This window comes from Zalophus californianus, chromosome 15, assembly GCF_009762305.2.
Source record: "Zalophus californianus isolate mZalCal1 chromosome 15, mZalCal1.pri.v2, whole genome shotgun sequence".
NCBI lineage: Eukaryota > Metazoa > Chordata > Mammalia > Carnivora > Otariidae > Zalophus > Zalophus californianus.
In genome coordinates this window covers 19664627-19679152 of record NC_045609.1, presented here as the reverse complement: position 1 = coordinate 19679152, position 14526 = coordinate 19664627, and the positions used below count along the sequence as shown (strand labels likewise).

General features: G+C 38.3%; 1 protein-coding gene and 1 pseudogene across 3 annotated transcripts in view; both read right to left on the bottom strand.

The window, feature by feature from the left end:
• Window positions 1–8326, bottom strand: part of UBE2D1 (ubiquitin conjugating enzyme E2 D1) — a 39880-nt gene extending 31554 nt beyond the window's left edge. Inside the window, exon 1 of one of the 3 annotated variants that reach the window (XM_027594217.2) lies at window positions 8053–8326. In XM_027594217.2, the coding sequence (XP_027450018.1) occupies window positions 8053–8076 (24 nt within the window). In that variant the 5' untranslated portion in view covers window positions 8077–8326. Of the gene's footprint in view, window positions 1–7888; window positions 8010–8052 lie in introns of those variants that run through there. The other 2 variants (XM_027594203.2, XM_027594211.1) reach the window with 2 other exon arrangements.
• Window positions 8327–11190: 2864 nt separating this feature from the next.
• Window positions 11191–12160, bottom strand: LOC113923689 (annotated as a pseudogene).
• Window positions 12161–14526: the final 2366 nt, after the last annotated feature.

Below are 14526 nucleotides of genomic sequence, written 5' to 3'. Positions count from 1 at the left end.
CAATTCTGACTTCTCAAAGTAAATAGGATTTTAACTCAAGTTTCATACAGCAGCAGAGCACTGTGCCATACTCAATATTTGTTTCTGTGAACATTTTTACTGTTAGTTGAACAAAACAAACAGCAAATAACATTATTTAGATGTGCCTAAAATTATAAATCAAAAAGGACCATAGAAATTATCTAGTTCAATGCATAACATTTCTAGATAAAGAAAATAAAAACTATGAGTTTCTTGACCAAGGTCATGAAGCCAAAGCTAGAACAAAGGCTCAGACCACCTGACTTCCATTCCAGCACTCTCCTCACCCAAAACAATACTCATCTCAAGGCTGTAGTAACTACAGCCCATTATCCTCAATCAACATTGGAGCCAACAGTACTCCAGTACTTGAATTCAGGCCGTTTGCACAGTTTTAGCCGCGCTCAAGAGAAACAAAAGTGTGAAAAGTGAGGGAATGAAAAAGGTTCTTTTTATCTTTTCCCAAGAGCTTATATTTTATAAAAGGTTAGAAATAAACACTACTCCATAAGTTTTGAAGAGGAGTGTTTGTATTCAAAGACACTGAGAGGTTAAGAAAAACATGATAGGAAATTACATACAACTTTTCAAAATACATAATAGAATTTTAACACATAACGGAACATACAACACAGAGCATTTTCTAATCAAGAAAGATGATGCTTCAGGAAAAAGACAAAATGAAATGATAAAAGCTAGCAGCCTATTTCTTAAAAACCTACTTAAAAGATAAACATACCTTTCAATATTTACCAAATTTGGGAGGGGCACCTAAAAAGCTTGGTTTGGCAAGCTTTATTTTTTTTACTTTTATTTTTTTATTTTATTTTATTATGTTATGTTAATCACCATACATTACATCATTAGTTTTTGATGTAGTGTTCCATGATTCATTGTTTGCATGTAACACCCAGTGCTCCATGCAGAACGTTTCCTCTTTAATACCCATCACCAGGCTAACCCATCTTCCCACCCCGCCCCCAGAACCCTCAGTTTGTTTCTCAGAGTCCATAGTCTCTCATGGTTCGTCTCCCCCTCCAATTTCCCCCCTTCATTTTTCCCTTCCTACTATCTTTTTTTTTTTTTAACATATAATGTATTATTTGTTTCAGAGGTACAGGTCTGTGATTCAACCAAATATTTGTTATTAAATATCACTTCTTACACTTCTATCTCAAATAACTGGTATACAGAAGGCACTTAATAAGTTTCTGCATAATAAATCATCTTTGTATCACCCAGCACTGTTCTTGAATATTGTGGTTGTACTTCAGTGACTATAAAATGCTACAACTTTTAGCAGAAAACAATGAGCACTGAAGTTTATAACAAATAGAACTGTTTCCGAGACTACAACATTTGACATTGTGTGTGTGTGTGTGTATACATGTATGTGTGTTTGTGTGTGCATATATGTTCATTTGCTTTCTCTATATATACATACATACATGTATGTGTATACATATGAATGTGTGGCATGTATTTTTGATAATACTGATTTTATCTAAGGATCTTATGGTATGATTTTCAAACTTTCCTTACAGCAATTCATAACAAGAAAAACATGATACATACATCACAACTAGTAACATATACACAGGCACAGGGACACAAATATATAATTAAAAGTTTCATGAAACAATTATCACCCTTACTACACCTAAAGCATTAATACTTTATATTCCATTTTTTTAAAATGCTGTTTGTGACCCACTAAACTGGTTTCATCACCCCTGTTCTGGAAACTCATAAAAGTACAAGAAGACACTGGAAGGTGTAAGCCTTAGTTCGGCATTCATTCCTTAGAAATAACCTAGGCTTTATGGACACCAATCAGAAACTGGCAAATTGAAGGCTAGAAATTATTAAACATTTCCATTCAAAAGCTATGTTGAGCACCTGAATGGCATCATTATTATGTAAGTAAAAAATACAGACTATATTTTGGGCCATAAAACAAGTCCCAAAAATTTAAAAGGAGTCAAATAACAAGTTCTTCATTCACAATGGAATTAACTTAGAAATCAATAACAGAAAGCTATCTGTAAATCAAGATACTGGGAGAATAAATAAAATCTTCTAAATAACCCAAGGGTTGAAAAAGAATCAAAAGGGAAATTAGGAAATATTTTTAACTAAATGAAAATACAACACATCAAAATTTGGGGGAAGCATAAACACAGGCCAGAGTTTTACTGGTTTAGAGAATAATGAGCCCAGGCCATCAGGTCTGTTCCCTCTAAAGAAATCCAAATTCTGCTCACATAAGAAGGGTGGTCACCTGGACTGAGAATCATCAGATACTACTAAGGAAGTTTGAGGTGAAGGAAGCAGTATCCCAACCTCATCCCCACTGGAAAGGTTTTCATAAATCTGAAAGGAGACTAGGCATCTAATAAGCAATGTGGTAACACTGAAGGAGAAGAACCACAACAAAAACCCCAGAATAATATGAATAGGGAGAAGTGGGGGAAACATCCAGAAAGAGGATGGGAGCACTAAACTGTAAGCTTTAGGACGGTAGCTTCCTCCCTATACTAAGAACAAGTCCTGGAACATAGTAGCCTCTAATACTGTCTAATGTGTGTAATTGAACCTTCACAGATTCATCCCAGAACCAATTAAATGCAGAAAAACCTCAGCTTTTCAGAGACCATCTTGACGAAGACAGGCTAGAAATAGAACCTGTTTTGCCTTCAGACAGATGTTCTGAGGTGGTCTGAGGATCCTTCCAATCCCCTAAAGATCTGGATTATATACTACAGCATCTTTTATTTCAGCATCATAGGGTTAAGAGAGGACAAGTATCTCAATACCTGTTTTTAATTAAACATAGTATCAGTTCATCCACTGTTAAAAAGAAGTGGGGAAGGGAAGAGAGCCAATACATTACAGACAACCATTAATTCAGTTTAGTGGAGAGTATCAGGCTTATCATTTTGATTAGTGGCACTCATTAAATATGTTTTCAGTGTGTATTTCAGGGAACTAAAACAAGTAAGGATGCTACTCTGCTTTACTGGGGGCAATCCCACATCCTGTTAAGTTGGTTTTTATAATATGTGTTTGGCTTCCTAAAATAGGCATAAACAGCCTTATTTAGATCTATGCTATTTATTTCCACAGGGAAGGAACCTCAGAACTTTTTAACAATAGGTTATCTTCTTTTTTTAACACCTCTGTTGTGATGAAGAAGGAAAAATACATGATACCCAGGGCAAAAGAAGATTGAGCTTAATTACAAAAATTTAAAAGCAGAAAAATTCACATGGTGGCTTTTTAGAAAAAAACACTTTCTTCCTTTCATCTCAAGGCAAACCACTTTATCTACCATGAAGCATAAATACTATGTTCTTCCTTTAAAAAATTTGTTGAGGGCGCCTGGGTGGCTCAGTTGGTTAAGCAACTGCCTTCGGCTCAGGTCATGATCCTGGAGTCCCGGGATCGAGTCCCACATCGGGCTCCCTGCTCAGCAAGGAGTCTGCTTCTCCCTCTGACCCTCCCCCCTCTCATGTGCTCTCTCTCTCTCTCATTCTCTCTCTCTCTCAAATAAATAAATAAAATCTTTAAAAAAAAAAATAAAATAAAAAAATAAAAAATTTGTTGAACTTATATCCTTTTTTACTGAAAGAATCTGGAATCTTAGATTTAATTTTGTAATCTTCAAGTCTTCCTAACATATTTGTGCAATCTGAACAGTCGACTGCTATTCAAAGCCACTAGACAAACTAAATAGCTAAATCAGTTCATAAATAGTTTTCTCAAGTGAAAACTTCACACTGAAATGATACTTTTGACAGAACATTTATAAATTACAATTTTTCTAAATCCCTTTGGAGGAGAAAAATTTTAAGTGATGGAACAAAAATAAAGTTATATTATTCATTTACCATGTTTAATGATCCAGTGTACATTACTTCAGAGCAGAGGTTTACAAAGCACAATCAACACACTGAGTGATGCATGATTAAATACGCCAAAGTATTAATTATAATGCCACTTTACATGTGTATAGAACAGTCCAGTTTGCAAAGCACTTACACCCATAAACTCATTTAACTCTATGTGTCTATCAATTTAAATACAACAGATATGAGTCCATTTGGATAAGAAAAAGCCATGTACTAAAATGGTTAAGAGCATGGAATCTGAAGCCATCCGTCTGGTTTCAAATCCTAGCACTGCTACTTACTAGATATGTGATTCTGGTACATTACCCAACATTTCTGCACCTCAGTTTTATCATCTGTAAGATGGGGATAACAATCATTTCTACCTCTTGGGCCACTAAGGAAATCAATTAATATATGTCAAACACACAGAATAGCATCTATCACAGAGTAACCATTATATATTATATATGCTGGTTGTACTTAGTGCAGTATCATTGTATGGATAGAGAAACAAGCTAGTTAAGTCACAGAGCCAGAAATAAAAACTAGATCTTCTTCTCTTTGATGCTCTATCCACAGAGGGCTGGGTTGTTTTTGTAGAGTTTAATGTGGAATTGTACAAATCAAAAAATTCAGCAGCACAAAACATTTATAAAGTTGTAATCTGTTTATATATACATTTAAGTTAAATTGCTTATTAAAAAAGCAAATATTCCATTTTGAGGACAGAACTGTACACTAAGGAGTAGTTATCTGTGTTGCTATATTTTAAAACAAAACTCTTGTTTCACTTTTCAAAAGACCAAAAAGGCAATAAAGCCCATCATATCATGTTACTATGATGATCATTACTTCAATTTATCAAATTAAAAAAGTCTAGAAGGAAATATACTAAGATGATAATAATGACTACATTAGGATCTTTTTTTCCTGGTTTCAAAACATTCACTATTATGATATAACATTCATAATTTTTTATAACATAAAAAATTTTTAATTTCCAAAAAAAGTTTATCAAGTATTAAAAATAGCACTGATAAAAGAAACACTTAGAAATAATTCTAGAAAATAATAAATGCCCAGCTGAAAAACTATCGTCTTCTTTCAAACATATTTTAGGTGTCTTTCCTCAGACTTTGTTCAAACTTCTTCCCTTTAGTGATTTAGGTGACTGTGATAACATCTTCCACTGTAACCAAAAAATAGGGCATGGGTGTGTAAATTTATGAGCTGAAATGCAAAACTGGCACTGGATGTCTAAATAAGAGCATGAAATCATTTAGCATACTCTAGTATAAAAATGTATTTTAAGCATTGATATCTACATGCTTTGCATATACATAAAGATGCATAGCATCTTTAATTGTTTCATATGAAGTGAAAAAAATGTGAAGTAATAATGAACTTTTTTTAACATTCTCAAATATGCCAAGTCACTTCTTCAGAGATTTACTTGGACAAAGCGCTCCTTCACTCCATGCCTCAGATTCCTTCTTTGAATAAACAGACTAGAACATCAGTGGTTCTCAACCTTCTTTCCACCCCAGCCCATCTGGGGGATTCCACATCTTTCATTTACAGCAGTGGGGACAGTCTGAAAATGTCCCACAAATATTTCTGATACACTACCCTAGCCGCTGGCTCCAGCCCCTGCCCTCCACTCAACTCCAAACTGCAGTTCTCTGAAGTTCTGCACAGCTTTAAGGTCTGCCACTTTAGGTACAGGAAAAGTACAACCCAATGACCTAGAAGGTATCTGACAGTGTTATTCCAATACACTTAAAAAGAAAGGCCAAAAGTTAATATGTATCTTCTTTTGTTGGAACACACAAGATTCAAGTAAGAATTTATATACTGATGATATCAAAGAAGGCTTTATAACTGTTCATAAGGCAAAAAGCACACCTCACTTGGAACTGGCTTCTAATCAAGGAGGCGCAAACAGTAGGAAAAGTGGAGAATCAAACAAAATAACACTCCTTAAAGTACAAGGGAATGATATGAACATGTGATATGTGCTTAGTGGAAAGGAGATTTATGCAAGTCAACTTTTCTGATAACAGGAAAGGGAAGTCTAAGACTGGCACACAGAGATGGGATGTTATGTGATCCCCAATTTATTCTCCAAAATATCAATTTGTTACAGGCCTAACATCAATTCTATGTGATTTTTTTTCTTTTACCAAACAACTCTGTTATAAACTAATAATAACTAATAGTTAACAAAAATATGATTTGGGTGTATTCCATATTATAAATATTCAGCATGGTGACTGACAATTGCCCAGTAAAGTATTTACAAATAGTGTCCATTTTCTTTGAATGTTTACTTCCTGTGGATAAATTCTACATTATTTAAAACTTATTGTATATGCAAAGTCTTGTGAAGAATTCTCACAAGTAGGAAAGAAGGAAATAGAATTTTAAAACTTCCTTGGAGTAAGTGTATCGTTATTTTTTTTTAAGATTTTTATTTATTTATTTGACAGAGAGAGAGAGACACAGCAAGAGAGGGAATACAAGCAGGGGGAGTGGGAGAGGGAGAAGCCGGCTTCCCGCTGAGCAGAGTCCCAGGACCCTGGGATCATGACCCGAGCCGAAGGCAGATGCTTAATGACTGGGCCATCCAGGCGCCCCACTGGAATAGGTGTATTGTTTAATTCAAATGTAAGCCAATATTACATATTATTAATAAGCATACATGACAAAGATGCTGATTAGGACTTTGAAATTAGGGTAATTTTGAATGTGTAATTGCATTACTTTCAAATCAGAAAACATGAATCAATAAATACGGATTGTTAGCTTTATGTTTTATAGAGAGAAGACCCTCAAATGGCGCGCGCGCGCGCACACACACACACACACACACACACACACACACACAGTATTCTACGGATTCAGTGTTTGAACAGCAACAAAAAAAAGGCTGGACCTGAAAGTTGCTGTCCTCTGTACCAGAAGATGCCACCAGTTGTGACTGAGAACACAATGTATATATCTCCATCACTTCATGCCTTAAAAAGTTAATAAAATTTTTCTGTAGCATTGATTTCTTCTAAAATTATTTACCAGACATGCTATCTATTGTTGACTTAACTTGCTGAAACACTGCATTTAAAAATAAATTCTCAGTGTTCTCCATATAACTGTAAACCTTTTAAAAACCTGTGTCAGTGACCAGACCCATAACTCAACAAGAAATAAATGAACAGGAAAAAAAATGCCCCAACCCCAATTTTGTAAGATGTTCACATCTGAAAGAGTAGCAATTAATACAGTATTATGCAAGAGAAGGCAATTCCTTACAGAGTTGGGATGGATAAACATGTGTTGAATGAATAAATACATTTCTTCTTCATTCTATTCTCATGTGTCAAAGCATCAAACAACTTATATTGTGGCAGTTTCTGCTGTGTCTCGAACTTTACATGTAAGTTTATCATGAGGGGGAAAAAACCTGTTTGGCTTGACTCACGATGAATCACAGCCAGGAGGTCATCTTGTTGTGTATCAGCAACTATGTTTTCACTACAGCTATGTGACCTGAAGTGGCAGCAGAAGAGGCACCAAAATAGAAAAGGCAAGAGGCTTCTCCTGGCTTCTGGGCCCCAAATGGGCTTTTCCAGCCCATTCAGGGATCTAAGCAGGAGCCAACCACAGAAGAGAAAAAGAACAAACCCACAGCATCGAGGAGAAAGACTGCAGGCCCACCACACCTTCCTTGCCCTCTCCGGGAGCCCGGGGAAGCAAGAACATAAAAAAACGGGCGTGGAGAAAACACAGCATGACAGGAGCCAAAACTAGACCAGTGTAGGGCAAAATCCAGCCGTGACCGTAAAGCCCAGATTTGGGGAAGGTCTGGAGCCCGAGAAGGATCTCCACCCAGGGACTCCCGGCCCAGCTCCGGCGCTAGCGCGCAGCGGGGCCCCCGCCTCCAAGCCACCCGGGACCTGCCCCTGCTCCCACCTCACCTGTCCAGTGCCCGCTGGCCCCGCCGGCATCTCCGGCCCCCTGATCCCCGCGCACCCTCCCATCCCGTGCCCTCCCGGCGCGTCTTTCGGGACCATCACCGGGGTCAGTGTGGGCAGGGAGCCGAAGCGCGCCCCGTCGCCCCAGGCCTGGCCCGGGCACTCACTTTCTGAATCCTCTTCAGCGCCATGGGTCAGGGAGGGCGGCGGGGACACCGGCCGGCTGGGGGCAGCTACGGGGCGCGGGGGCGTAGGGTCGTCGTGGGCTCGACTCTCTGGCTGCTCTGCTGGCTCAGCCCGCGGGTCCCCGGCTCGCTGCTCGCTGCTCGCTGGCTCGCTCCGTGCGCCGGTGCCTGTTCCGTGTGCGCCGGAGCGCGGGTGTGCGCGAGTGTGCGGGCGAGGACGCCGGCGAGACTCTTTTGTTTCCGCTTTTGCTTCTGGGAAGGAGCCTGCGCCCTCCCCGCCTGCGCCCCGCCTCGCCTGGCACACTGGGAACTGTAGTTCCAGCCCTGTCCTCTGCCGTTGGCCCGGGGCGACGTCGGGTTACTCACTGCTGACTTCAACCCAAGCCTGGACTTAGAACTACGCAGTCATGAGTTGGTCTCTGCAATTTGATTTTGATCGAGTTATGAACTGAAGTTCCCAATCTGTAAAATAGGAATAACAAATTAGCTCGGAAAGCACTCACAGGAATTTCCAATAGAATTTCCAATACAGAGATCCTGTTATTTTTACTTTTGTAGAGTGATCGCTCTTCTCAAACATATAAATTTACTAAATTTCTCACATATGCACAGACATACCCATTATGGCTCCTTACTTACCTCCTTAGTTCCTATTTCAAAAGGCACCTCTATCCACTGTTAATCCCGCATGTCTGCTTCTCCTTGGAACTCCAAATTCTGAGATTCACCACTATTGGCTCCTTCCCTTCCTTTCACTACCTACTCAATACAATCTACTCCCACTCCTCACTGCCTCAATTCTTATGAACTTGTGTGCTCATTAAAACTTGGCTTCTACTTTCAGTACGAGCAAAATCGATCTTCACCAAGGTCAGTCTTGAGCTTCTAATTACCAAACCCAATTCACTCCTCATTCTTTCTGATGTTTTTGAATCATTTGATGACTGGCCATCCTTTTGCTTTTCAAAGCACTCAGGGACACTATCTTCCATAGCACCATGGTAACTGGGTCTTAAACTTCTCTGACTTTCCTTTTCACTAGCTCCTCTTCTCAAGAGCTGGAGTGCCCCAGAATTCCAAGCCCTGATCTCATCATCAATATCTTCCTAGAAGATAAACCTTCTGGCCTCCCATAAACTGGGAGGCTGCCCAGGGTGATTGGAGGAGCATAGGCTTTGTAGACTGATCCCTTTGACCCCTACCTACTGTTTGACCATGGCTAAGCCACTTTAAACTCTCTAAGCCTCAGTTCCTTCATCTGTCAATAGAGATAATAATCCCTGGATGTATCAAAATTAATTGGTATTAAAATATACAGTGCCACAGTACCTAATATGTTGAAAGTTTTCTATAAAAGTTACTTCCCTTTGGAAGAACAAATATTGTTAAAATGTCTATATTACCCAAAGCAATCTATACATCTAATTCAATCCCTATCAAAATACCACCAGCATTTTTCAGAAAAGTAGAACAAGTAATCCTAAAATTTGTATGGAACCACAAAAGACCCCAAATAAACAAAGCAATGCTGAAAAAGCAAAGTTGGAGGCATCACAATTCCACCCTCAAGTTGTATTACAAAGCTGTAGTAATCAAAACAGTATGGTACTGGCACAAAAACACAGACATATAGATCAATAGAACAGAATAGAAAATCAGGAATAAATCCACAATTATATGGTCAATTAATCTTCGACAAAACAGGAAAGACTATCTAATGGAAAAAAGACTCTTTCTTCAAAAAATGGTGCTGTGAAAACTGGACAGCCACATGCAAAAGAATGAAACTGGACCACTTCCCTACACCATACACAAAAATAAATTCAAAATGTATTAAACCTAAATGTGAGACAGGAAACCATCAAAATCCTGGAGGAGAACACAGGTAGCAACTTCTTCGACATTGGTTGTAGCAACTTCTTACTAGATATGTCTCCAGAGAGGGAAACAAAAGCAAAAATAAACTATTGAGACTATATCAAAGTAAAAAGCTTCTGCACAGTGAAGGAAACAGTCAACAAAACTAAAGGTCAACCTACTGAATGGGAGAAGATATTTGCAGATGACATATCCAATAAAGGGTTAGTAACCAGAACCATAAAGAACTTATAAAACTCAACACCCCCAAAATAAATAACCCAGTTAAGAAATGAGCAGAAGACATGAACAAACATTTTTCCAAAGAAGATATCCAGATGGTCAGCAAACACATGAAAAGATGCTCATCACTGGGTGGTGTAGGTAAATGATGAATCACTAAATTCTATTCCTGAATTCAATATTACATTACATATTAAATAATTAGGATTTAAATAAAAATTTGGGGGAAAAAAGGAAAAGATGCTCATCATCACATTATCAGGGAAATGCAAATCAAAACTACAATGAGATATCACTTCACACCTGTCAAAATGGCTAAAATCAACAATACAAGAAACAACACATGTTGGTGAGGATGTGGAGAAAAAGGAACCCTCTTGCACTACTGTTTTTTAAATAATGGCTTTAATCATCATTTTGAGTATATGGTAGGGGAAAGTGTAATTAAATATACATCATACCAGTGATGCTGGCAACGTTGAGTTAACCTTAATGTTGATAGCTATAAAAACTAGTTTGTACATGACAAGACAATGAGAGAAAAAAAGCAATCCATTTTGAAACAAAATTTTAAAAAAAGTGTTCACAGTGGTTTGCATCAATGGTATGTATTTTATGACAATAACATGTACAGATTGAGCACCCTAGGGCTCTCTTTATATCCTAAAGAAAATGAGCATTTCATCATTCATGGGTTGAACTGAATTTTAAAAAGATCAGTTGTATACTTACCTCTTAGACAGGATAAACTGTTCTGGGGCATACAGCTTTAACACCATCATTAAAGTTGTTTGCAAAAGGACTACAGAATTTAAAAAAACAAAACATTTTTTTCTTGGGAGTGGAGAGTCTTTCATTTGCTGTTATAATCAGCAAATGCCATTCATTAACTCAAAAAATGGAAGCGGGGCCTCACAAACACACTATTTGAGCAAGCTGACCAATACACATTACAGTTTTAAAAATGAAGATTATATACTCTATATTACAAGTCCCAACTAGGCAGTGTCAAAATGACATCTATTTCTTTGCTTGCTTTATGATCATACTCCTTGGAGGTGTTACAGGTCTCATGGCATTCAGCTTCTTTTTCTCTGCAGGCCTTAAAATCTGAAAAGAACACATTAGAGTTTTGTCCACACTCATGGCACCTGCACTGTCAAACTCTCCACAATAATTGGGTGCAGAAAACAGAGTGACCAACTGCCTTTTTGAAAAAAAAAAAAATCATATCCATCTTCAACCACCTGGTGGGCTCTACATATAAGATCCAAGTCATGCTTATGGAGAAATTTTACAACCACTTCTGCACCAAATGTGAAGGACACTCCTCTGTCATTTTCACCCCAGACTAAAACATCTTTATCAGGGTCAGACCACAAAAGATCACAAAGAAGACCTTGATCTGGTACATTAGTTGGTCTCTTAATTCCCTGAATCCACTCTATAGATTGAAGATCTGGTGATAAACATCCATGACAACAGAATATCATCTCATCCACAATGGCTGCTATTGGTAAACAGTTTAAAGCAGTCTGTGAAAGTTTTCCATAGTTTAATGTTATATCTTCTTTTACATTCATCATAATCCATAAATTCTATTGATGCTGGCACACTCATGGTTTCCTCTGAGAAGAAAAAATCTCGGGATATTTGATTTTGTAAGTCTGTAAGAGACAGACAAGTCTCCAGTGACAGCTTCCCCCGTGCACGTAGTCCCCAAGAAACAAATAGTTGCTTTCTGGTGGGAAACCACCGTACTCAAAAAGTTGAAGCAAATCATAGTATTGCCCATGGATATCACACATATTTTGAGTGGTGCTTCAAGTTCTAGTAGGATAGGTTGACTGAGAAAGATCTCTCAGGACTTTAAGCACAGTCCTCAGATTTCATTCTCCTGTAGCTGGACATTCTGACCAGGCTTGGACCTGCTTACTTCCAGCAATCCTTGGATGATGCTGTCCATGTTGAATTTATCTATATCCGCCATTGTCTTCGACCGACCCGCAGCAATACCGCTACCTGCTCCAGCTGGGACTCACACTTCCTTTCCCACACAGAAGAGTGGTGGCAGCCGTGGCAGAAGCTACAGGCGGGGGCAGGTGGGAGGGCTCCAACCACCCTGCTCCCTGCTTCCTCCTTCTCTCCCTACTGGAACCATGAGAAGCACCCTCTGGCATTATTGATGGTCATGCAAACTGGTGCAGCCACTGTAGAAAACAGTATGGAGGTCCCTCAAAAAGTTAAAAATAGAACTACCTTATGGTCCAGCAATCGCACTACTGAGTATCCAAAGAATACAAGAACACTAATTCAAAGGGGCACATGTGCCCCTATGTTTATAGCACATTATTTACAATAGTCAAGACATGGAAGCAGCCCAAGTGTCCACTGACTGATGAATGGATAAAGAAGAGGCGGTATATATATACAGTGGAATATTATTCAGCCATAAAAGAATGAATTTTGACATTTGCAATGACATAGATGGAGCTAGAGTGTATATGCTAAGGGAAATAAGTCAGTCAGAGAAAAACAAATACCATATGATTTCACTCATGTGAAAATGTCCAAGGGAATAGGATAGTGGAAGAATGATAGAAATAATTTATGGGATCTGAAAGTTAATTTGGAAGTCCCCCACCCACCCCTCCTCCCCAGGCAAAAACCCTAAGACAGTTCTGGAGCTTGACTATTCTTTCTTTCCCTTTCTGGAGGTCTCCCTTCTCTCTGAACATTGGCCCATTCTCATTTTCCCAGCTCCTCCTTTGCTTCTTTTATACATGGCTTGAGTTGGCACTTTTTGACATTCTTCCAGCAACTGCTGCTGCTGCTAAATGGCCATGTACCCTTTGGTATTCCCTCTTTCATCTCCCTAAAAGGAAGAAACTCACTGATGCAAATCATCTTTTTTTAAAAAGATTTTTATTTATTTATTTATTTGGCAGAGAGAGACAGCGAGAGCAGGAACACAAGCAGGGGGAGTGGGAGAGGAAGAAGCAGGCTTCCCACAGAGTAGGGAGCCCGATACGGGGCCTGATTCCAGAACCTCAAGACCATGACCTGAGCCGAAGGCAGACACTTAATGACTGAGCCACCCAGGCACCCTGCAAATCATCTTTTTACTCTAGGCTATAAATTGTCAGCTAGTGAACAAAGTATGGGTTGACCACTCATGGTCCAATGAGCTGTGGAAACTTGAAGTATTTTTGGGCAAAGAGCATTCTGAAACACACCAGCAAGAGAGATGTATCTGGGCTGCAGAGAGATGTATTTGGGCTATTTTGATGCACCATTTTTGTGCTCTAGAACGTGGGACCTGACCCCCACATTCTCTTCTTTTTTTATAGGGCAAGTATGAGAGTGTCCTTGTAAATAAGGGAGAAACAGTCTGGAATTGGGCACTAGCTGCTTTGGGAAGTTGCTTTCCCAAGCTGATAGCATTTGCATATCTATCATCACGGAAAATACCCTTGTCAGCCCTTCTGTTCATTCCCCAATAAGAACCCACTGTTCTAATTTCTACCACCATAGATTAGTTTTGTCTGTTGTTCAATGTCATGTACATAGAAAAATACAATACATACTCTTGTGTTTGACTTTTTAAAGCTTACATAATGTTTTTGAAATTCTCTCATTTTGTTATATATACCTGTAGTTCATTCTTTTTAATTGCTGAATAGTATTCATGGTATGAATAACCTAGATTATTTTTTTCTTCTGTCTCAGGTTGATGAACATTTGGGTTGTTTCCAGTTTGGGTTTATTATAAATAAAGCTGCTATGAATATTCTTGTACATCTTGTTTTATAGAGAAATGTTTACATTTCTCTAGGACAAAAACTTAGAATTAGAATTACTGGGTTATTAAATAGTATATGTGAAATAAAAGAAACCACCAAAAAGTTTTCCCAAGTGGTTGTATAATTTTCAATTTTCACTTTTGCTCTCTCTTTGACCTCTCCATGGGTCATTCAGAATTACAATGTTAATTTTTTAATATTTAGGGCTTTTCTAGACATCATTTGTTACTAATTTCTAAGTTACTATGGTTAGAGAACATACTCTGTAAGTTCAGTCTTTTGAAATTGATTGAGTCTTATATCATGCCACAGGCATGTGGTTTATCTTGGAAAACATTCCATATGCAATTGAAAAAAATGTGGCTTTTATAAATGTTGGGTATAGATTTCATGAACTATCAATCAGGTCAAATCTTCTTTGTCCTTAGTAATTTTCATCCAGTTGTTCTACCAATTATTGAGAAGAATGATAAAAAGTCTCCAAATGACTATAGACTATTTCTCCCCTCAGTACTTTCAAATTTTGCTTCATGTATTTTGAAGCTCCAGTGTC